Source organism: Zosterops lateralis (assembly GCF_965231275.1).
Source record: "Zosterops lateralis genome assembly, chromosome: 3".
Classification (NCBI taxonomy): Eukaryota; Metazoa; Chordata; class Aves; order Passeriformes; family Zosteropidae; genus Zosterops; species Zosterops lateralis.
In genome coordinates, this window is record NC_139764.1 from 41766974 (window position 1) to 41792097 (window position 25124).

At 38.9% G+C, this 25124-nt stretch overlaps 1 protein-coding gene across 1 annotated transcript in view; it reads right to left on the reverse strand.

Moving 5' to 3' along the window:
- Positions 1-24886, reverse strand: part of GALNT2 (polypeptide N-acetylgalactosaminyltransferase 2) — an 88820-nt gene extending 63934 nt beyond the window's left edge. The window contains exon 1 of the mRNA XM_083857133.1: positions 24752-24886. Coding sequence (XP_083713259.1) covers positions 24752-24868 — 117 coding nt within the window. The 5' untranslated portion in view covers positions 24869-24886. The remainder of the gene's footprint in view (positions 1-24751) is intronic.
- Between the last annotated feature and the right edge of the window lie 238 nt (positions 24887-25124).

Here is a 25124-nt window from a genome sequence, read left to right on the forward strand (position 1 = left end):
TAGAAATTTATTTCCTAAAGATCTTATTCTTCAAAGAAATTTAGAAGGTACAGAACAAGCCTTCAGCAACATGCATTTGTTGCAATGCACCTGTAAACAGGTAAGTATATCTCTATTTCAGATTAATTTTCACCCAGGGATACTGTCCAGATCAGATGGTATCTCCTCTCAACTTCTTTCTAACATAGTAGCAAACCACTAGTAACAGGAGTATCGCATCAAATGAAGGCAGAGTCAAGATGTCTTTCAACTTCTTTCACGACTGTCAGACATTACATTAAACCTCTCAAAGTTCCTCAGGAGTTAATAGAAAGCAAATTTACAGTGAAGCATCCCTGTTGCAATCCCAATATTCTTGTTCAAAACCTTCCCAAACACTATATGAATTTCATTATTTGAAGGATGTCATTATTACTTATCTGAGATACACAACCTATGAAAATCTGGCAATAAAAACAAGTGACAGTTTTAGATTAGTGACCTTTTTGCAGCACCCCTGAAGAAAACATTTACTTCCCTTGTTCAGATGGAGTTGAGGCTTAGGTGAAGCTTGGGTGAATTACACCTGCTACCAGAGGCTAGAGGAACTGCACTGCCTGGGAAGCCTTTTGTACCCCCAGCAGGCAGAAGGTAACAATAAACCCATTTCTTCCCAGAACACAGACCAGCATCAGAACCACTAAACCTTTGTTTAGTATTGTGATTACTAAGAGACTTTTCAAAAACATTAAGAACTGTGAAACTCACTGGAGTTGGGAAGGGAGTGATCAGGAAACTGACTGAACACAGATGCCTGTACACTCAGTGTGCTACACAACACAACCTACCAATCAAGGGGAGGGTGCTCTGTATCTATTTACCAGACTTTCTGCCTGCAGTAAAAGAACAGAGGTGAATGGATAAAGTGGCTAAGGAGGTAAGATATGAAAGACAAAAAAGTTGAATGGAAATGGTTGGAATAATAACGTAAAGAAGTTGCAACACGCTGCACCAACTGTAACCTTCCCATCAGAAATCACCAAGTTCGGAGGGCCCATCCAAAATACCTCAGCTGCGTGTTCCACCCAGACTATCAGGCTCCAACTCTTGTTTTAATTGACAATCAAGTTTCAAAACTCATCAGTCAAGGGAGACTAGTGCAGAGGGGAAAACACGCATTTGACTTCACTGACAGATCACATTTGAATCATCAAAACCATTTTGAGGAAGTGGCAGATCTGCATATGACTGATTGTTCGCTGATGACACAGAAGTGCAGTTCTGAAACTGCAGAAACAAGATACAACCTCCCATGCAAAACTAACCTGCCTAGTGCATTAGACAAAAAAAAGTCATTGATACGATTTCAAAAGTCATTAAGGAACATTATACCTATTCATCCTTCCAGCAAGATGCTTTCCACATCTAACATAGGGCCATTAAAAACTGCACAGGGGTGTGAGGGTTGTAGCAAAGCTTCAGAGGGCACACTGGCAGTGCCCGTTTCCTGGGCAGCACACACAGCAGTGCCAATTGCACTGTCAAGGGGCTCCTTATAATGAAACACTAAAAAAAAATCCCACATTTAAAACAGGCCCACAGACTGTATATAGTCATCACAGAGGCACACAGCAAGCTGCATCTCTAAATCAATTTCAAGAACAATCAATACTCCTCTAACACACCAGGCAGGCTGGATACGCAAAGTTTTATTTTCACAATTGCTTGTGAGTGTGCTTTATAGCAAAACCAAAAAGCCAGAACCAAGGTCTGCTTCAGTACGAAGAATAATTTTTCTGTGGTCACTCTGCCATGAAATCACTATAATCTCTCTATTTTCTGAGTCAACTAAAGTAGTATTATCAAAAGAGGTGCCAAGAATATTTTGCCTTATCTAAAATTATAACCCTATATACTCACAGTAAGAGAAGAAGTATTTTAAATCTGCAAGGCTATACGTGATACTTTTTAAAAAATTGTTACAGAAATGCTATAGGATACTGAGTTGTACTTCTTATAAAAAAGATTCCAGTACGGTAACTCACTGTGCTCCACATAAAATACTGATGATTGAATCTCTATAGAACCTTCTTGGAGTTTAGAAGAACTAGAGATGCATCTTCAGCAAATTATATCTTAATTCTTGAAAAAATCCATGCCAAGTTGACAAATAGAACATCACAGAAGTATATTGTCAAGAGTGATATCCATTTTTACCCTCTATTCCTCTAGGGACTCACTTCAGATACACAACCAGTTATGCCAGCTGGCACACCAAAGAGCAAGTCTTACTCTAAATTGCTGAAGAGCATCACCAGAATTTCATCCTCTTCTGGATTTATGGTTAGTGTTTTAGGACATTGTTCAGTTTCCTGCAATTTCCATAGATATTTGCTCTCTATAATAAATTGCAATGTTATTATCTTGCTAACTCCCAATTAGAGATCTCATTTACACTGCACATTTGAGCTTTGTATGGTGCTTTGTAACTGAACTTTCTAGTACCTGAATTCAGTTAGTAAAGACCCAGCAGAAAACACAACTCTTTGCTGTCCTGGACATCAGCAAAAGAAGCGTAGAAGTGGCTGGCAGCTCTAGGAATCACTGCACAGGAAGATGTGCCCAGTAAGTGCCACCATTTCAAGTTAGCTGATTCTACAGCTCCTGAAGTTCAAGGAGGCCAATCACACTGTGATTCAGATTGTTTTCACTTATGCTTAGACAGCCTTCAAGTGATATCTTTGTGTCTTAAAATACAGGCTGGAAGAAGACAACTATAACCAGAACAGGAATTTGCACTTTCTAAAGCAGGTTTTTGTCAGCAAAAATCTAAAGCATTACAATTAGTCAACATTTAATTATCCATGGCACGCAAGAAATGAAGATGTAATCACGAATGATTAGAAAAATTACAACTTCAAGGTGTGCAGACTAATACTGGCACTACCTTGTAGAAATCTCAGGGTTGTAATTTTGTACAATTTAGCACTAGGACTTTCTGAAGACACAAACAAACATGAAATAAAGTAGGCCATGCTTGTTTCTCCACGTAAATTTGTTAGGGTTATACTCCTGTATACTCTGATGGCTCATGAAAAAATATAAAAATGCAGGAAAAACCATCACAGCCAATACACAAGGGCTACACTGAGGGAATTTGTTAGTCATTGAGGTATTTTAAAGACATGGAGTTGTAGTGCTCAGGCTATGGTTTAGTGGTAGACTTGGCAGTGGTGTGTTAATGGTTCAACTTGATGATCTTAAAGGTCTTTTCCAACCTAAATAATGCTGTGATTCTATGAAATCAAGCATTCAGTAGGCAGATTACAGCTTATTTAAAGCATTAACAATGAGGTAATAGATGTGGCTCACACCAGCTGCATTTACAATAGTAATTCAGCATGCCAAAGGGAACAAACACACCAGCAAATATTTTAGAAGTAAGCTGAGGTGAAGTTTTAGAAGTGAATTAACATTTCATCTTATTTACATTTCCCAAAAAGTGATGATAAAGAACAGGTGTTAGGTCTACCCACTGTCACTTTAAAGGCACAAGATCAAAAATAACTAGCTTAAATCCATTCTATGATCTACCCTCTTTTTGCTAAGACCCATCTGCTCCTACGGCTCTACCGTGCCCACTCCCTGTGCTCTGCCAACTCCTTTCTTCTAAAGCACAGCAACTATTCCTACTGTGCTGTGTTGGTAAACTTTGGTATACATTCTTACATATTTTCTTCTTCTGCCCTTCTTCAACCCTTGCTGTTTTGTTCTGGGGTTATTTTTTTTTTTAGTTTCTTTCCTGCTCCCTTTCCCAATTCCGTTTTCTTACCTCTTTGCTTTATGGGCTGCAGAACAGCTGAGTCCAGAGCAAACTCTCTAGCAAAGTACTCAGCAGCACTGCCCAGTAAATTATCTGCTGCTAAGTATTGATACACAGTAACTGAGATCATATAAACCAATTAATGTTAATAAAATGCTTAAAAGAGGGGGCTCCTGCAAAAGCCCAGATTCACACCTGAGCTAGGCTGCTTTAAGTTAGACTGACATTCACAAGGTAAACAGAAAATTGTTTCCTTATCACTACTGCTTCGCTTCCAGATGATGCAGTGTCTTACCAGATTTTATAGACCAAAATAAAGGGCACTGGCTCAAAACTCTTAGAAAAGCACCTAAGGCTTAGTGACATATAGTGATATTGAAAGGCAACCAAACTCTTAACAGTGAGTCAGAGAAGACATGGCCACTTCTCTAGCATGTTGTCTAATAACCCAGTTATTACATGAAAGGCCTCACACACATTTATTGAACCTCTACCAAGACTAGTAACTGTTTTATATCAATGGTGCTACACTGTGCACTTTTATTTCCTCAAAATGTGAGGGTGTACACATCTGTTTAGATTTTACACACACTCACTGTTCCTCCAATTGCTGAATGAAACAGCAGTGATAACCTACAGGTTCTAACACATGTGCACATACATTTTTAATGCAGATAGTACCAAGTCATTAGAGGTCCATGGTCACGCTATTAATGACACACACCCTTTTTCCCAGTCATAGCTCCCGTGTTCAAGACAAGCTGGTGCATTTTTCACAATGTAAATGTGCCTATGAACTGTGCACAAACAGTGATTTGTTGACTAATCTATTGCTTTACTATTTTTCCACAGTTTTAAGTAACGTCATTAGTTTCTACTCACTTAAAGAGCTGGACAAGCAGAAAATTAAACAGCAACTGAGCTTTACAGTACTGTTACATGATAAAATGGAGAAGGTAGAAGAGTCAAGGGTAGAGTGGAACCTGAAAAGAAGGGAGGGGTGGGGAAAAATGGTTTTAGCTTTTGTTCTCAATTCTCACTATCCTAATTTGTTATCAGGCAATAAATCAATTTCCCTAAGTAGAGTTTGTTTTGCCAGTGATAGCAATTGTTCAGTGAACTTCCTATCCTTATTTCAACCCACAAACGTTTCATTCTGTTTCCTCACCATCCTGATGAAGATGGGGAGTGATAGGGTGGCTTGGTAGGCACCTTGTGGCCAGTAAAGTTAACCCACCACGCTGAGCACAGCTGAATGAAGTGCTACAGTCATACATTTGACTTGAAAATGAATAGCCATCAAATACTCCTGGTGCTTCCAGAAGCTCCTTTCTAACCTGTGGTATAAAGTATTTTTATACAATACTGTTGCACAAATGCAGTCTTATCATGTCTAGAGAGCAAAATCTTCCTGACAGTGTAAGCCACACGCACAGAACCATAATGTAATCCACCCTAATGTGGTGGAGAACAGCAAAGCATATCCTACTCACCCACCTCAGAGCCAAGGCTGACAATACACAGTCATTCATAACCAGGAAGAGCAGGTCTAATCTCCATTGATACACACACACACTGCTGTGTTTCCCAGGTTTCTGCTGCAGCAATTCCATGGGCTTGCACTCTACTGTAGTTGTGAATTCACACCACAGTCCTTTTGACAAAAAATCTCACAGACAGCACAGCCCAACATGCAAACAGCAATTATTTTGACTTACTTCCATTTACACCAGCCTTTTTCAATGACACTCTTTGGATATTTGTAGCTCTGAGTTCAGAGTCTATCAATATTCTGGCATAGATACAAGAATCAAAAATTGTCACATTACAAGAAAAAGTATCTTCACCAAGAGTAAGCACTAAGAAAGCAACTGAACAATTTTTATAGGCTACATTTTATTACATAAAACCAGAGAAAGGGTATTTGCATGCCTGGCTGTGAGGTTTTTTTCTTCACTACTTCCCATTTAGACACAAAGCAATGGACCTTCCAACATAACACAGAATCACAAAGTTTATCAACTTGTCCTTAGGCTTGTTCCTTGGAGTCTGACTAGACAGATTAACCATGAGAAGCTATCTATCTATCACACCACCTACCCCAAAAGCAGAGAGGAGATGGAAGCCTAGACTTCCTAGCAAGGAAGTCATTGTACTTTTCGAAGTACCAAAAAACCTTCACTATTAGTTGACAGATTTGGCCTTTCAATTTTAAAATTTACTACTGGATTTTAAAAAGACTCTTAAATACCATTGTGCTAGTAAAGGTATATACAACTATGCAGCCTCTCTCACCCCTTAAGGAAGAGATCTTCTTAGCTGCTTATATAAATACACTCTGTCCTGCATAGCTATCTGAGCAAGACACACTGGGAAACTTAGTACCTAAGTCCAACACCAGACTTCCTTTGTAATTCAGTAACACCCCTCTTTAAACTCTTCTCCTCATGTTTCCCCTTCTTCACAAGACGCCACAAAGATTTATAGCTAAAAATCTGTTAAAAATAAATCAATTCAATCAAAATAGCTCTTCTAAGCACATTAAAAACAAAAACAAAAGTTAAAACCATCAAAACCACTCATTTATTAAACATAGGAGCACCTGTATTCAACACAAGAATTCCATTCCCCTCAACAAATGTTCTTCCTGAGAAATTAAATTCTGAAACAGGAAAAGGAAAACCTGCTTTTTCTCCTTTTAAACAGCTTCTATGAAAGTTTGTGCAGAATTAGAAAGCTTTGGGTCTTGAAACAATTTCTAGAATTACTGCTTTTGGAGTTGGTGCCAGCTTGACAATGAAGTATTCCATTCCCCAAAACTTCAAGACAAGAACCATTCCACCATACTCTGAAGTTACCAGATGCACAATCTACAGAAGTGGCCAATTACTGATCTGGCCAATCAGCAATTACAGTGAATCAAGAATATTTGAAATCTGTCTTTTAACAAAATAATGACAGCTCACTTGCTTTCTGCACAAATTGAGACTACTTATTCATCCATTCAACAGGTAAGTGCCCATGCAGTACTTCATAAGACTCACTTTCTGATTAGAAAACAAGCTACTCAAGAGTATGGCAATTGCTATTACGGCAAAGGGAAAGAAAGACTGCATGAAAAATATAACCTTTCCACTGGAAAAATCACACTAAATTGACTGAAAAATACCAAAACCTTACAAGCAGTCACATAGTTAGAGTAACAAAAAAACCCTTAAGAGCAGTCAGGTAGTCAGAGGGAGCAATGACAGGCAAGAATTCCTGTGTGTTGCTGTTAAAAAGAAAAAAAGCCACTGAATGGATTGCTTTTTTTCTTATATCAGAAAAATACTTACATTGGCTTTGCCAAAATACAATAATGTATAGCTTACAATTAAAAATGTTAAAATCAGATTTTGAATTCAAAAAACCACTCTGAACTACTTCTAACACTGTTTCAGCTTCTGAATCTAGCTGTTATATGCAGCTTCAAAGGCTGGACTTGAGGGGGTTTCTGTATTGTTGTAATTTCTACCCCTACATACACGTTGATCATCTGCACCAATAAAGTGTATTTCCCTGCAGCTCATATATTGTACTCTCGTCATCTATACCCATCAATATGAGCAAGATGTGAAAACCAGAAATGTTACTTTTTACATCACTCTCAGTAAATATAAACTGGTTTGAAACTCAGTCCTTCAAGCCAAGCAACTGACAGTGTCACCAAGGCAAGAGAATTTTCAAAGAAAAATATTGAGGGTTATATCTATTTCATGGAACAAATACCTTAGAATGTGCAGAACAAAGATGGTTGATTTTGAATGCAGCTAAAATAAAGAAATAGCTACATCATCACTCTTGGAAAACAAATCCCCAAGCCTTTGGAGATATGCCATGCCACACAAACACACAGACTCCAAGATTGCTACTGCAGCAGATTTCTTCAGAAAAAGAAAACCCACAATGAAAACAGATCCCGATCTGGCAGAAACTCTTTCTCAAAATGTCCTTCTGAAGCCATCTTTAAGTTAACTTCCATTTAAAATCTTTGAAAACATTTCCTACCCAAGATCAGTTTGAAACATCAAGTCGCCTGATGCAGCAAACTAAAGCGCTGCCATCCACTCCTCTACCACCCAACACACACATTCTCACACAGAATAACCTGGGGGGTTTAAGGCCATTTATATTCCTTGGGTTCTGGTTACCATCAGCATAGCATTGTGCCACACCTTCTCACCAGCAGGAAAATAATCATGTTATTTTCCTTTGTTTCTGAACTGCTGTCTCTCACACTGATTTGAGGATTCACTCTAAACAAGAGGATCAAAATTATTCTTGTTTAATTACAAAGCTTTTATAACTCCCTCCTCAGAGGGTACTAGTCTGTACTAGGGGCCAAAAACATCAACAAGCAAGAAAGGGAACTACAACAAGAACTATATAGGTCCTTAGTTCCAGCAGTCCAATGTCAGGAGGAAGGGAGAAAACAGAAGTCAAAGAGACAACACAGTTACCTGATGCAAAGAAAGCCAATCAGCACAGGAGGAAACCTACTCAGCAATCTTTATAAACCTAATCAAATCTCCCTTCCTGGAGCAGAGCCGATGATGCAGCTTGGTACAGGAATAAACCAATCATCTGAACACAGAACTGAATGTTTTTCAGTCTCATGTCGAAAATAAACATTAATTTAAAGTTTGGTAGCCCCGGTACAACTCCTGTATAATGATTGAAAGAAATCCTACTGAACTCTACTTGAATTTCAAGCATTTGCCTACACACCAAAATTTGTTTATAGTGACAGCTGTATGTGGAAGATGCTGTTCAGGCTCTGCAGAAGACTCTGTTATACAGAACAGCATGTTCCATCAAGAGCTACCTGGAGCTACTTGATCTCCCAAAGGTTACCACTTTCTTTAACTGTCAAGGAAAAGAACTTTGTATAATTAAGATTTCAGTCCTATTAGTTAGCACTGCACATTGAGAAGAGCAAAAAGGGAAAAAAAAAAAAAAAAAAAAAAGAAAAGAAAGGACTGTCACATTTTTAATTAAGTCCACTTATGCATTAATCATGACCATATGGTCATGGTATTATGCCATGAGATAGTTCAGTAACAGTGCATTTCCTCCAACAGACAAAAATAAAACACAAATGACCTGTACACATGGATTTTATTCTACTTCCTCCGTCCTTTACAGAGGAAATTATTACAAGGTCCTTATCCCTGTGACATTTCAGGTCAACATTTCCCTGGTTTGGAACATATGTTCAGCTACAACTGTCTAATAACCCAAGATGAAGAAAACAAGGTGTTGCTCTGCAGCCTTACATAGAGAATTGAAGGCTCCAACAGCACTTTTGCTTCAAACTGTAGCCCAGAGTAAATGGTGATTTTAAAAAAGCAATGAGATATTTTGCTATTCCCAAAAAGAAACAAGCTCCAGCATATCTAGGAAGTCTTAAATTGTAAACAGTACAATGGCAAAAATATCACAAGCAGATTAAATTAGTCTTTATTTATAAGACATAATACTTTCCACTTTCACTCAAGCAGACAGTTTATAAAGTAAAATAGCATGCTTACATCAAACAGTAAAAATATTTTGAAAAAATGGGGCCTGTTATTTCTTGTTGCAATAGTAGAAATCTCCATTCCAATTTCTTTTACAGTAACGTGACAAGATAGATTTTAATTTAGGAAACAAAGGTGGACAGAGAGGGATGCTGAACATGTAACACAATCAGAATTAGTGCATCTCTAAAAAGGCAGCTGCAAAATAAAGCCTTGGCAGATGAACATTGTTGTGAAATAAACAGCTTCTCTCAATCAACAGTCCAAGCACACCACTGAAGTAGAGTTTGAAAAACCACATTGCAAAAATAGCAAACAAGTTAAAATTTGTAGGTACCCAACCCCACCAAAAAAGCTACACTGTCAATTTAACTTCCCTTTTGTAATTGCAGATCATCCCTCAAAACACCTTCTGATTTCTTTGGAAATAAGCTAAGGTGCAACATTAAGATAGGCATTGATGCTCCTAGAGCCAGTGCCCATTACCAGCAGGAGTGATGACCCAAGCAGAAAGGAAGACTGAAGAACAAGCTCAGTGCCAACTGGTTTGTGTCATACAAAGACACTGAATGCAGTGGAGGGGATCCATGCTCCAGAATCTGATGCACTGCCAGCCAAAAGTTACTGTGAGTTCTCTAAGAGCCATCAATGCAAAAAAGGGTCATGTATTCTAGCTTTGAAGAAACTCAAACCCAGTATTTCAATAGCTGGAGTCACAGTGGTGGTTAAGAGTAAATTGACCCTTCTCTTAAGAGATTTTCAATACCTTAGTTTTGACAGTTTAAGCTGTAACTTCATTTATGAGTTCTCCCACCCAGATGAGTATTTCTAACAGTCTTTGTAACATGATTTGTGGCTACACAAAACCCAGATTTTTACAGATCACTGTGACTTGAAAGGTTTTTGGAAATGCATCCATCAAAAGTGAGTACAACCAAAATGACCTGGTGTCCTAGGATCATGCACCATGACTATCATATCTTTGCTTAGACTTGAACACCCATAAACAATGTATTTAATTTCTCCCTATACATGCCATACTTCAGAGCTGACAAAAAGACACCCCAGTACCATGACAGACATGGTTTCCATTTCTAGAAGCCTCCTTCTCTGCTAATGCCAATCTGAAGGCAGCTGACAGTCTGAGAAAACCCAATTGTCATCACTAAAATCCAAACGTGATTGAAAAAGAAATGAATCAGTTGTGTTGTCAAGAAGTGATCAAATGGTCAAGCAGAGGGATACAAGAGCCCAAACAAACTTGAAGAGAACAGCTTTCCAGTCATGTTTGGTCTGAATAGAAAATAATTGCTTTTGTCTGCAAGCGAACTTGGTCAATATGTACACTGATATATATATACATTTAGCTTAGTCTGAATCTGCTTTGCTATTCTTAGCACAGAGACTATTTGTCACTTTGTAAAACTCAAAGCTAAGAGAATTCAATAGAATAATTAGAATTATATATGCTGCCATTAGTACAAATCAACATCAACCAAGAGAAAAAAAAACTCGGTAGTATTCTCCCCAGATTTTCTACAGTTCAACTGGATTTGACTTTCATGCAGAGTGCAGGTAGTACAGGCATGGTTTAATACTAACAAGAAGATTAGTAAAAGCACATTTGTTCTCTTAGGGCTTGTGATGATTTTCTGAGATAGACAAAAGGGAAGTAAAAGGCTACACATCTTTAAAATACCCTTTTGGTTTTTATGACCTGCAGCTTATCTTCAACTCATTTCTTCCTTCTCTTACACAGGATGCATTGTGGGCAACTGATGAAAATTATGTACAACAGCTACTAAGCCTTTAAAACAAAGTAGCAGCCTATATAATTATCTCTCCCTTTTCTGCTGCAGAACACAAGTAAAATGTCAGTGTGTGCCAGATACTATTAAAATTGCTAGATTCCTGCAGCCCTTCTTCCTTCACAGAAACACTGAGTTTGGGCATCAAAAATAGAAGCAGCCAGTTCCTAGCTTAAGTTACTTACTGAAATATTAAGCTTTCTTTTCATATTCTACCAGCATGCAATCACTTAATCCTTAAATCTAAGATCATAAGAGTTCTAGTTAACAAATAATAATCCAACTTTTGTCTTTTTAAGCTCTTGGTTAAATGATAGATTTCCCAAGAATACTTCTTACACTATATTCTTTATTGCATGGCAGGAATATGCCACGTCAGTATCAATAGCTTCTCATTCTTGCACGGAAAAAGAACAAGCAATTTATCTACGCAGTACTTAATTTTCAACTATGATATGAAGAGCAAAGCTTCTAGTGATTCAAATACAAACCCAGCAGCACAGAAACTACAGAACCAATACAGTTTCTGCTGTACATATTCAGTCCTCAAGGGACTAAGAGGGCAGGGTATATTAAAGTCACCTCTCTTATTTGAACGGGCATAAGAGCTAGAACTGCACTTCCAGAAAAACAGACAGAATTAAATTAGCAGTTGAAAAACTACACAGTGGTGCATGTGAGATAGACTATACTAGCCTAATACTGAGGGGATTAATCTTCAGGTTAACACAGACAAAGAAGACCACGCATTTATGCATGCTGGCACCCAAAGAAACAGGCGGAATGTAGCCCATACCACGTTATGCTTCTATTCAAAGAGTACAATTGGAACAATTTCCATCTCACCAGTAGTTCTATCTGTTCTAATAGCATTGCAGTAACTGGAAAGCACTTCTGTTCACTGGCAGACCTGGGAAAGTTTTGTTTTCTCCCTTCCAACTCAGGATATTCTGTGATTTTGTGGAAGAAAAGAATCAAGTGCTTGATCATTGTACTGGGGCAATAATACCATTCAGACATGCAGCAACAACTCTAACTCCAAAACCAGAAGGGAAGCCAGTACTAGCACTTCCTATCATTCCACTGCCATTCTTTTCGCTGTTTGTATAATGGCAAAATCCATTCAAACACAGGGGGAAAAATTACTACACAATTATTGTTTTAAACTGATAAGTCTGAAAAAGAAGCCTAAACCATGTCACAAGAAAGCAAACATGCTGCCATCCCAGCTGCTACAGCCTACTGCCAGTAAGAGCATGAGAACAGTCTAAATGAAAACATCATGCAGTTGCCAGAACAGCAACTGACATACTTCCAAAACAACTCTCCCATTGGAGACTCTTCTTCCTCCAGCTGACAAAAGAATTCGGTGCTAGAAAGTTGATATTCACAAGCCCTAGCTGATCACAAAAAGCTTTTAAATTATTCTGATAAAATGCTTATGTGAAATCAGGTTTTCCAGACTGATCATTTAGTGCTCCCCCTCTATCACCTTCCTCCAGGATAGGGAGTGCATTACTTTAGCCCACAGACCACAAATGCAGACAAATATCTTCAACTCACTTGAAACTGCAGATATCAAGCTGTGTTACTGCAAAGTTCATACATCCAAACAAGAACACTGTATGAGAAATATGCTCAGTATTATATGAGAAACAGCAGCAAACAAATCAGTATCAACAGAAGGCCACTGTCTTTAGTCTTAAACAAAAAACACCAAACCACTGAGAATAAAAGTCACAGACACATTTTGCCAAAGTAAGTTCTACATCTATCTTCATTTGTATAATAAAATAGAATCTTTACCTAAAAACCAGTCTTAACTCATTATGCTTAAAAAAATACACACCATGTGCCCTGAGGTTCTGACAAAGCATTATGACACTACAAGAGGAAAGTGATAGTCATATAGCTAAGGGGATAAACTGTACAAATAAATAGCTAGCAGTAAACTCAAAATAAGATGGTATATAAGACTCAAACAAAAAAGTATTAATAATCAAAGCCAACTACATGCATTTGTTTTGCATACATAAGCAAGTGCTTAGAGTCTTAAACTCAGATAATGTCAGTATGTCTGCGGAATATTTCATAAGAAATTGCCATCTTAAGTACAGTGGGGGTCTCTAAGCTCTACCAGTCACATTTTTTTTTAAAGATAATATCTTAGAAAACTATCAAGTACCTACACCCACCAGCATCCAACACCTTGCTTATTCAACTTTACAAACTGCCTTTCATCACAAACTGGGTGTACTAAAAGCAACGCTTCTTAACATGGTTTTTAAAAGCTCTACAAGATTTTACCAAATCATTCAAGTAAAAGTTCCCTTAAAAAAAAAAATCTTCAAAGCACAATTGAGAAAGCAATCAGTTTTTACATCACTTTCCTTCTATACTTCTACACTGGAAACTTCTCTCAGAAACTAGGATAACAACATCATGAGCTGACAGCCACAATCACAATTAATTTGAACAAATACCATGACATTTCCAAACTGTTGCCTGCCTCTGAGCTGTAAGCTGCTCTTGGAAATAAACATTACAATATCACAGTTCTAAACCAAACTGAACATGTGTGAACTGAGGGTTTCAGAAGTGGTCAGCATCAACCACACTGAGATTAGGCTCTAGATGTGGTTCCTTGCATAGCCTGACTACTGCATCAGCTCCATACTCCACTAAGCTCAGCAAGAAGCACGAGGTCCCATCATACTTCAATGCTGAAGACTTGAAAGCTTGAGACATCTTTCCCATATGACATATAACCTGGGACATGACAACTTCTTAAAGTCCATTCAATTACTGAGACTTAATCCATAAAAGCCAATTACCTAATTATAGTTTCCTGAGTAAAAAAAAAAAAAAAAAAAAAAAAAAAGGTCTGGTTTTGAGCAAAAGGCCACAGCAGGAGATAACCACATGAGAATGTCTACCATACGACCACAGCTAACATTCACACTCAGGTATCTAAATCCTACTGGGAATAAGCCCTTCTCTAAGTTCATGGTGGAGAAATAACCTGTTAAGACTATTCAATCTTTGTCACAATAGAACCAGGACTCTAAACAGAGCTACAACACAAACAACATTCAGAAGTGTCCTGAGCAAGTGGTGGTATCTTTTCACCACTCTTTCCAATACAGTTGAACAATGTTTACAATATCTAAGTTTATCAAGAAAAGGATTATTTATAAAGAGACAATCCAGCAAATGCACTCTGAAACCGTCAAAAATATTTTCTACATGCTTAACTAAAAGAAGAAAAAACAATGACCAAATCTGAAACATTTGCAACCATTAGGGAATAATGAAAACAAACAAAAAAAAAAAGTTTTGAAAAGTCACATACCATGATAATCCATGTCATGGATAATCAGGTTTTGACCAAGTTTCTGGCTCTTAAAATTGCAAGCACATGAGAGAGAACATTAAATGATTGCAGGCTGATTTTAACACCTTGATTTTCTCTCTATTGTTCCCAGGATGCGAGAGACATTAGTTATCTCAGTAGGTAACCAAAATGGATTTTTAAGCAAATAGCTTTTGCTTTGTATAAAGACAGGTATTTTAGGTCTAGGCTAACGTGAACATCAAAATCAATCTGTTGCTTATTTTTACTAGAGAATATTCAGAAAGTATTGGGAATAACTGAGAAATTGTACCTTAACAAGACATACTGCATTCTTACCAACACTTTCATAAACCTGATAATCATTGCAGAGAAGTTTTTCAAAAATTTTTTTATTCTCTGATCAGTGTACACTTTGCCCTAACATATTTCTAAGTCTTGTGATAATACTTGTATTTATATCTCTATAGAGAAAAAAAGTTTCCTCAAAAAAAGGTGCCTTCAGACATACTTTTTGCTGTATAAATAAGTCAAGTCTCTCCATCATCAAGGAGGCTTCTAGAACATAAAGTATAAAAGCTAAGACTGTAAAGAAATACTGATGTTTGCTAGCCCACTGCCATTTAAATACTTCTTTCAGATTCCAAATGCCTTTTAATTTAACTGTCAAGACTTGTAATCTTCAGGATGTACTTATTAACTGAAAGCACACAGCTTAGCATTTGTGGTGGGGACACATTGTCTTTGATAGACATCTATCAGTTTAAGAGATGTTAAGAATGACTCTCTTCTCTTTTGGGAATCAAACTCCAACTTTCTCACCAGGTACTTACAGTACTTGCTACAATTACTGTCCACCAACAGCACTTTCAGAGTACAGCAAAAGAAAGGCATCACTGTGTCAGTGGGACAAAAAGAACACTTAATTAAAACTTTTAAAAGTACTCACTAACATAGTGTATATATATTGTAACTATTCCACATGGTGGAACAATCAGTTTGATGTCTGTTGAGGCTAAATGACATAGCACATCTTCATTCCAACACATTGTGTAGTGAGAGCACAAGTCAGAGGACTGAAGACCAGCCTCTGTTTGCTCCATTCAGATAATGATGCCAAGGCTGCAATTGATGGATGGACTGCCACAGTAACCAGAAGGACTTTGGCATTCCACTGTAGCAGGAGCCATGCCTGCACCCATAACAACAACTTATTTCACTGTCTGGACAACATATGCAGACCTAATTTTGCAACACATTCCAGCGGAGAGATACCGCAATTCCATCACCCCTACACTCTTAGTAGGCACACCCACCACAGCAGTGGTTTTGCCATAGGGATGTTTCCCAATACTGGAAAAATTCAACCTCTATGTGTTTAGGCTGGTCCACCATTAGTCAGGAGCAGTTTGCTACCAAATTAAGCACTTCATGAGAAGAAAACTTTCCTTTTCCTTACCAAGGTCCCAAGAAAGTCAAAGTGTACTTAAGTGAACAGAATTTTCCACTTCACATAAGAGAAGCAAAAAAGAAAACCCAAGCAACTTAAAAACCTTCACATCACCGAAGCATATATCCATTATATATACACACAGATGTATTTACTGACCATCTGTAAACCAACAGGACAGATACAGAAATTTATTTTAGTAACAAAATTTATTTTAGTAACAAATTTCAGCTGTGCTCGTATCTCCAGGGTGGCTAAACACTGAAACTTAATACAAGGAGAAAACATTTTCTGCTCATCAAGTCAAAGGTCTTTGAGAATTCATACACAATAGCACTAGCTGGGTGCCAATTCTTCACACAGTCTTTCCTTGGCCAAAGTTCTTTTGTTCAAGCAGATCTGTTACTCAGTACAGGCAGCCCACTGCACTTTGATAATGCTTGAACTCAGCAGAATCTCTGGTTATTCTCTGCTTCCCTTAATAACCAGAGCCCAGGTTTTATGACAATTTTACAACTTCAGAAAAGTTATTAACAACTGAACTTGCAACCTTTTCAATAGGCTCTTTTTTTTTTTTCTATATGAGACCACAGTTATAAAGAAGAGAAATCCAAATTATTGCCTTTGATGTGCACTACATAGCAATTTCAGAGATATATGGAATGCTCTAAAATTCAAACTTGTTGTTATTTTACTATCCTGTTCTTTTTCCATTTGACTTTCATAAACGAAGCTCAAAACATCTGTCTGCATAGTCCCTTTACACAAATGTGCTCCTGTCAGCTGATGGAGCCATTTGAACTAGCATATTTTAACTTGATTAAACGAAAATACAGGTACCCTGAGAAATTAGCAAAACCAGTATATAAAAAAGGGATAGTGGGAAAAATAAAACAGTTCAGACAGATGAAAAGCGAACTAGGAAAGAAAAAAAAAGTCTTGATAATAATTTTAGCAGGCTACACTGGAAGCCAGTCATATTAAAAAGTTACCTTCATTTTGCAGAACAGCTTTTAACATTCAAGGTGACAGATCCACGAAAAACACACAAACAATAAAAAATCCTATATGTAAGCCAAATATTAGTTTAAAATATGCTACATTCCAACAGGGGATTCAGTTTATAGAAAAGAAAACAGATGCTGATTTTTTTCACTTTCTTGATCATTAATGATTTCACGTGACACAATTAATAGTGCAGGCCTGCTTGGTTCATGGTAAGTATCCATGGAAAGTGAACACTTAGGAGAATGACAGGTAAACATGTACTCTGGATATGTCAGTAAAATACAAGTTTGCAAAAAAATTCATCCTCCAAGTAATGGAGGAAAAGAAAAAATATCAGACATTTACAGATCTTCACTTCCACTTATCAGGAAAGTTCCATCGTACGAAGATTCCTGTGAAAGAACTTTATGGACTTAGAGAGAACAAAAAATGGTTCAATTTCTAGTGTTAGATAGATTCTCTTACGCCATATCTTCAAAATCCCAAACACACAAACCAAACATTTTGATGTGGACACTTTCCCCTCCCCCCCCATCTTCCTTCCTCAATCTATCCTTTATTCCTTTGAAAGCTTTGAAAGGAAAAAACAGAAGAGAAGAGGGCACCTTACTTATGCCAAAACAAACAGCATAAAAGACTGCACCCAGGTTTTAAAATCTATATAGCTTAAGATACCACCACTTTGCATTACAGGATGGCAATATGCAATTTTAACAACCTGCTGAGCGTTTCCTTCTGTAACACCCACACTGATATTCCATTTCCACAATATCCTGATATATTCGGGCAATGACATTCAGCCCCATATTCCTGAAAAAATTGCAAATGCCTCACTGCTTCCTGCAGATTCATTTTTAGAATTCAAATGATTTGCCAACACATGGCATTGCCAACATATTAGCAATACACATCTTATCCTAAGTCCTAATAAAAATCACATTTAATAACAATTTTACTGTTGGGCAGGGAGTTAAAAACTGTTTGTACACCACCTGGCGATATATTGCTTTGTAGCTTAACTATTATCAAGAGTAGGTTATTTAAGAAAAGTAAGTGGACCAAATCAACTTAAAACAAATCATTTGCACTGACTTAATTTGAGTAGTTCACATTTATCACCTGAGCTTTACAGAACCAACTGTATTCTAACATTTTCTTTTCAAACTGATTTTACTTAATCAGAAGTACTGCATATTAAAATTATTTATAAATTATCTGTAGCTATCAAAAGCCAAGCAAACCCATTTTCTAGGCTGCCTGGTGGAATAATTTTTAAACAGCTTTTAGGCATGCAACAAGGGTCATTCTGTTGGGACACCCAGCACTACTACAAAGGTGTTTCTTCTATTCTGTAGTGGAGGATCACTGCAAGCAGTTTTCTAGTAGACAATACCACTTCTCTCATCTGACATACCATCATTTGAACCAAACAGTACCAGTTATACACAAGCACTTGGATAACGCATCACACTGAAAAGGACAGGCAAAACAAAAGAGGAAAATATAGTAAGATTTCCAAAGAAAAAATGTGGTATGTTCATGTAATTTTGAAGACTAAGGATTAAGTTTGCTAAGATTTGTTTATACAGTTTATATTTTTATTCTAGGTTGGTCTGAATAACAAGTGAGGTAGCACCATTGAGACAAATCTTGTAATTTATTTTTTTTACTTCACAGGAAGTCATATTATACCTTTTCTAAATAAGAAAAGAAGTGCCATTATATTACTTTTTATTTTGAAGTGTGTAGAACACAGGGAAAAAATGACTGGAATTTATTTGCAATACACCTCAAATCACAAGAGTGATGGAACAAAAATAGGCAAGGCACATGCACAATTAGTTAGTGGACTACCCAATTTTTAAACTGTATCTGTTAAAGGACATCACTACAACTTACAACCTTTGTACACAGAGATCCCAGAAAGCAGCAAACCACAGCAGCAGTGGAATAACAGAGAAACACAGCAAACTACTGCAAACACAGAAAACACCCACATGAAAGGGAAAAATAATGGGGAAAGGAGGTTAACTACCCCATTTGGTATTAAACTACCAAAGAAGTCACTCTTGTTTCTCCAACCCCTTCTATCTACAGCCCTGTTCTACTTCTGCATTTACAAAACAAGCAGCTAACAGTAATCCAAGAGCCAAAGCATCTGTATCAGTCATCAGTTTCTAACCCAGCAGGTTGCAGGGGAGTCCTCTAGCAAAGAACTAATTCCTCAATGTCAATAAGCAAAATAACTCCCTCACTGAAGCATTTTAAAAAGGAGAGGAAAAGAGAATAGCCCAATACAGCAGTGGACCTAAAGAGACTGCACAGAATTTGCAATAGACCAGCTTTTCATTGCACCCAAAGTTAAGTTTTATGAAGTAATCCATAAAAATAAGTGCCCAAATTGCCAAGACAGTAATTTTGTCAATTGACATATGTTAGATTAAGAAAATATACATGTATGACATTTACATTCTAGTGAGAGGACAGATTTATTATTGAAGTGCCTGGACATTTAATCTCTTTCCCATTTATTACAGAATCATATAAAAGAAAGATCCATTAGCAGCAACTGTTACCTGTTATAGAGAGGAACATCATTTTCTATCTCCTTGCATATAGAAAAGGACGTATGAGAATTTGACTTTTTTAACCTCTGCTATCTTCACTTGTCTCAAGATCAAGTATCAGAAATCACATTCATTGTCACAACACATAAGGGACTAAAGTTACATTAAAAGTGATGCAAAGTAAACAGTACTTCAAAATTAAAGCAGGCAATGCCTCGCTGTGATGAAAGAAACCAACAGAGTTTAAGTGGTTCCTTTTAATCCCCTTGTTTCACATACCTCAAGAGAAATACTCAAGTTGTACATAAACAGATTAATGAACTTGAGTTAACACATTTCCTTTCCTCCTTACTTAAACCATCAAAAAACGCTTAGGTACACTAAATCTGTAGTTTATGCAGAAAGAGAGGAAGAGGGCTAAGTGTGTCATTATGTACAATGTCAATAAAAGCCTCCTTTAACAGTAACTGAAATAGTAGAAGGGCTCCAAAAAAAAAAAAAAAAAAAAAAAAAAAAGGGAAAATAAAGCTTTGTGTATGCTGAAAGGAGTGATTTTAAAGTTTTATCCATATAGAACAAGAACTTACAAGGCTTACTTCTTTTTCCCCTGCCTGACCCAATGATTGAGACATTCTTAATCAGTCACATACTCAATATGAAGCTTCATCTTTTACCTTCAGCTTCATTTCATCTCAGCTACCTCCAGCACAGTCAGCTACCTTAAGTCTGTTCCAAAATAAAGAAAAAAAAAGCAAAACAAACAAAAGGGAAGGGAAAAATTATCACTATGTACAGGATTACCAGTTCCACAGGAAAAGCCTGCCTCCTTGTGGCTCAACTAGCCCTAAATTAGATTTCTCCAGTTCATTCCATTACACCCAGTAAATCTGGTGAGCCAAGAGGGTAACAGCCTTCCAGTTCAAGGCAGTTTGGGGTTTTGGTTTTCAGGAGGGTGAAGTTGATGCAAAAGAAAAATGTTTCTAAATTTAGGGACTACCTGTGAAAGCGATCCATCACTCCTTACCAAAATATTGCTTTTAGCCTTCTCTAGATAGGGTGGAAGATGACAGAGGTTCCACCTAAAAACAACTGAGATTCGTTACATGGCAACAAATGCAAAAGCTTGTCAGCACTCTGGCACCTAAATCCAAAAGGCTACAAGCCTTGGTTTAGCTGCGGCTGAACCTTGCAGGCCTCTCTGGGTGCCCCAGCTTTCATCAGTAAATCCCCATTCTGCCCACAGATCTCCTTCTGGGGATGCCTCTGAGGATTTCACTCCTGGCAGCAGCAAAGCATTTGGCACTTTCAACAAGATGCAGACATTCCTCTGTCCAGCCTGAAGGGCTCAATTACATGGGGCTACTTTCTTAATGCCTAGAAGAGCAAGTTCTTTAGAAATCAGCTGGAGTTTTTGGATGGTTTTGGTGTGGGGTTTTGTTGTATTGCATTTTTTAATTTCTTTTTGATTTCAATCCAGCCACTCTATTGTGCAAGAGCTTAGTGGTTCAAGAACTTAAAATCTGTGTGACAAATATACAAATTCACACCAGCCTTAGGAGTGGATCACATCAGGATGACTTTGGCTTTCTAACCATCTTGCAGAAGCTGCTCCATTTTTACACAAGTCTGAGACAGAGAGCATGAACTGCTTTTGCTCTGGGTTAGAAAATTTATCCAAGAAAAGAAGGGAAACTCCAGTCTTTGCTCCAAAGGCTTTTTAATATAAAACACATTTAGTGAACATAAAAGTAGACCACATTTTTTGCAGTCTCACAATTGTTAGGCTTGCAACTTGCTCTCTTCTGTCACAGCCTCTGTGAGAAATGGGAACCATTTCTGTAACCTTTAGATAAGTGAATCAGACTCTCTCTTTCAGTCTACAACTCAGGGATCCAGCTGGAAAAGGAGTCAACTGGACAAGGCTCTCTCATGTTCACAAAAATTTTGGTTGAAGATTCACTAGAGGGAAGAAGGGGAAAAACCCCAAAACATTTCTGTCCCCTTCAAGTACATCTTGAATTAAAGGCTTTGATCCTACCCTTTTCTTCTTTTCAAGCAGATATTAAAAAACATTAAAAATAAAACAAGAAAAGTTGTCACACACTAAAATTCCAGATGTGGAACACATCACTTCTTTCTAGTACAGTTTTATGCCTAGGTCCAGAATGAGAAGCATTGCACACTTTTTTTTCCATTATGATTATTTATACATTTACCAATGAGACATCTTGCGCTTTGTGTGTCTTTCATGGCTGCTCAGACCCTACCAGGCCAATACACTGCACACAGAGCTTCGGATTGCACCACCATTGAGAGGGGCCAAAAACTTCATCAAGGCTGTACCACACACTGCAACATCCAAAAACACCTTCAAAGGTCTCCTTACAAAGGTTGTAAATGAAGAACCAAAATAAGCAGGAGCTTAGATTACCTCTGACACTACTCTAATAAGAAAAACAAATTAGACAAAAAAAAAAAAAAAAAGAATCACACTCTTCTCTTACTCAGGTGCAATCCTGGCAGAAGGCAAATACCTTCAACTCTGCTGAAGGGAAAGAGAATTGGTTCTGTTCAACATATCACAGGACTGGGTGCCATATCAAACAAGTCCAGTATGTCTGAACAGGACATTAGGTCTGTGGACGTGGGAAAAAAAAAAAAAAAAAAAAAAAAAAAAAAAGATAATCCTCATGGAAAAACACATTCTGTTTGTCTGTTTGTAAAACCAGATCTGTAATTAACATGCAAATTACTTACACAAATGAAGAACTATCCCCTCCTGGTTTTTGTAATTTTATAGACTGAAAACAGCAGAGACTGCAATTTATTGAAAGTTAATAAGCAACTGTTTCCATTATATTGAAATAGTGGGCAAGTAACAAGGACTACATTAAGTCATATACATCAAGAAATTTACTACAGCAGAGTTTCTGCTCGTAAGTTTAAGACATTTTGTGGTTTTTTGCTTTACACCAGTGTCTGACACTAAGTTAATAGGCCCTTTGTTGAGATTCAAAAGCTATTACACTACACACATCTTCCTCTACTTACACTTGCTAACCTACGCTGAAGCCTGGGATTAAATTTTATGCTTCACTGACAGAAAATAGAATCCTAAATCACCAATCCACAAATAATAGTTAATTTCCCCACTTCTTTCTTGTGGTCACAGTACCTACTTTCTTCCTTGCCATGGTCTTACTTTAAACTTTTGTATTTTTAAACACGGCACTGGGCTTCAGCTCAGGTCTATGAAATGCCTCATTTTCTTTAAATTATCCTTACTAAACGTCCCCAAATACCCAGACCAGTAAGGTTTACTAAATTTTGTGCAGAATGACACCAAATCACACCGCCAAAGCAAGTAACAGGTTCATTGATCTCTTAAAACCATAATAAAAACTGCTACTAATATCAATAATAAACAGCAACAGGTTCTAGCAGATTAAATACCAGACTCCTACTCAGAAATACTGGTTTCTTTTCTATTTTATTCTCACCGAGTCTTCTAGGTGACCTTGGGCAAATCACTACCCCCACACTGCAGTTTCCCCAGCAGTAAAAATTAATTGAACAGAATTGCAAATCTGTCTGGAAACTCCAAATGTAACGCACCATAAGAGTTAAAAATATATTTCCCTATCTGCAGATACATTTGCCTTGATAGCTTTTCTTTATCCCATTATACAGCAGCAGTGTAAGATTTCATTTACTTTCTAAATACACTCTGGTGGTTCTTCAAGAAAGGCTTGAGGCTACTGCCTTACTTTCTATCACATGCTTGATCTATTCCTGCTACTGTATCTCCTTTGAAGGACCAGGAGCTTGCATGTGGCAATACATACTTACACTTACTTTAATATATTAACATCAAAAGTTGCTGTTGAACTCATTCCTAAGGTACAGAGAGAATAAAAAAAAACAGGACAGAGAGGCAATTATCAGCAAGCAGTGACTCATTCTCTAGACCCTTGCTCACATAAGTAGCAATCCAAGTATTTGCTTCCACAACCTGACACAGGAACTAGTCATCAGCATGTTTTTACAGGGAATACATACACTGATGAAACAAGCTGCATCAAAGAAACATAAAAATATTCTTCTTCTTATACATCAGCTAGATGTACAAAACACTACTTTTCATTTAACAGGAGGCAGCAATTTATTAGCAAACAACACTGTTCAAGTGTGTTGCACTTCATTTAACTGCCTCTTGCCCTATTCCGTGTTTTTTTGTAAAAAATTATGTAGTATAAGATGCTTTACATCTTTCATATTTCAAAATAGAAGGCTTAAACAACAGACTCTAAAAGCTCTTGATTTTGCTAATCTTTATTGCAGGGGAAACACCCCAAAAGAAAAAGCACTTAATTTGTCTGAGCAGAGATAGACGACAAAGTTGCCGCTTCCCACATCACGCCACAAAACCCCGTTCTGAGGGACACAAATGTGAACGGCGATGTGCTTAACTCCAGCTGTGCTCCTGATCGATCAATTACTACACCACCTTGAAAAATCTATTTAATAACTCGATGGCCAGGACACTGAAAAATCGCTCATGCATTGTCCGCAGGGAACTTCTTGAGCATTAGCAACACTTGTAACACGAGCTGCTATAAAGGAGGAAGAGACAGACCTTCCACGCCACAGACACAAAACATGACAAATCCGGCGCTTTCCCGGAATATTGCAAAACCGGTCGGAAAACGGTATATCCTTCGGGCACAGCGCTAGGGAGAAAGGAAAGTGCTGTGCACGCAAAGGGAACAGGCATTGGCAGCCAGGATCCTGGCGTGTTCTCCAGGTGGGAACAGGCGGCGGAGGGAGCCGGGAAGGCAGGAAGGGGCAGAGGCTCCGTGCGGAGCCAGGCGGGCCCCCCGCCCCGGGCACAGCCCTGGCCCTCCCTCCCCACACCGCCTTCCCCCGGCCCGGGACTGGCCGCCCGCAGCGGGGTAAGGAGCGGCGCGACGGGGCTGAAATCGGTCTCAAGTCCACAAAGAAGCCATCTGCCTCCGGGAAGCGGGCTGAGAAGGGCGGGCGGGCGGGGAGGGGGGAAGGAGCAGCCCGGGGCAGCTCCACGCCGCCGGAAAGCGAGCGGCGGTGAGGAGATCCCCCCGGGCGCCGCCCCTGCCCCCGGCCCGGCCCGCCCGCCCCGCCGCCGGGACAGGGAGAGGAGCGGGCGCGCCTTCCCCGGCTGAGCTCTCACCTTCCTCCTGCCGCCGCCGCCGGCCAGCGCGGCGCTGCCGCCCGAGTACATGTAGTAGGCGATGCCCAGCACCCAGAGGAAGGCGAAGCAGAGCAGCAGCCGAGACCTGCGCCGCATCCTCCCTCCCGCGCCGCCGCCAGGCCACCAGGAAACGGCCGCCGGCAGCCGCCGCCTCCGCTCCCGCCGCCGCCGCCGCCGCGCAGGGTCAGGGGGCAGAGGGCGAGCGCCCGCCCCCCGACCAATCCCGCGCCGCCCGGCCCCGCGGGGGGCGGGCCGGCCCCGCCGCCGTCGCCATGGTTGCAGCACGCCGGGCCGCCGCCTCGGGCCGGGGGCTGCGCGCCCCCCGCGGGCGGGCACGGCACTGCACGGCACG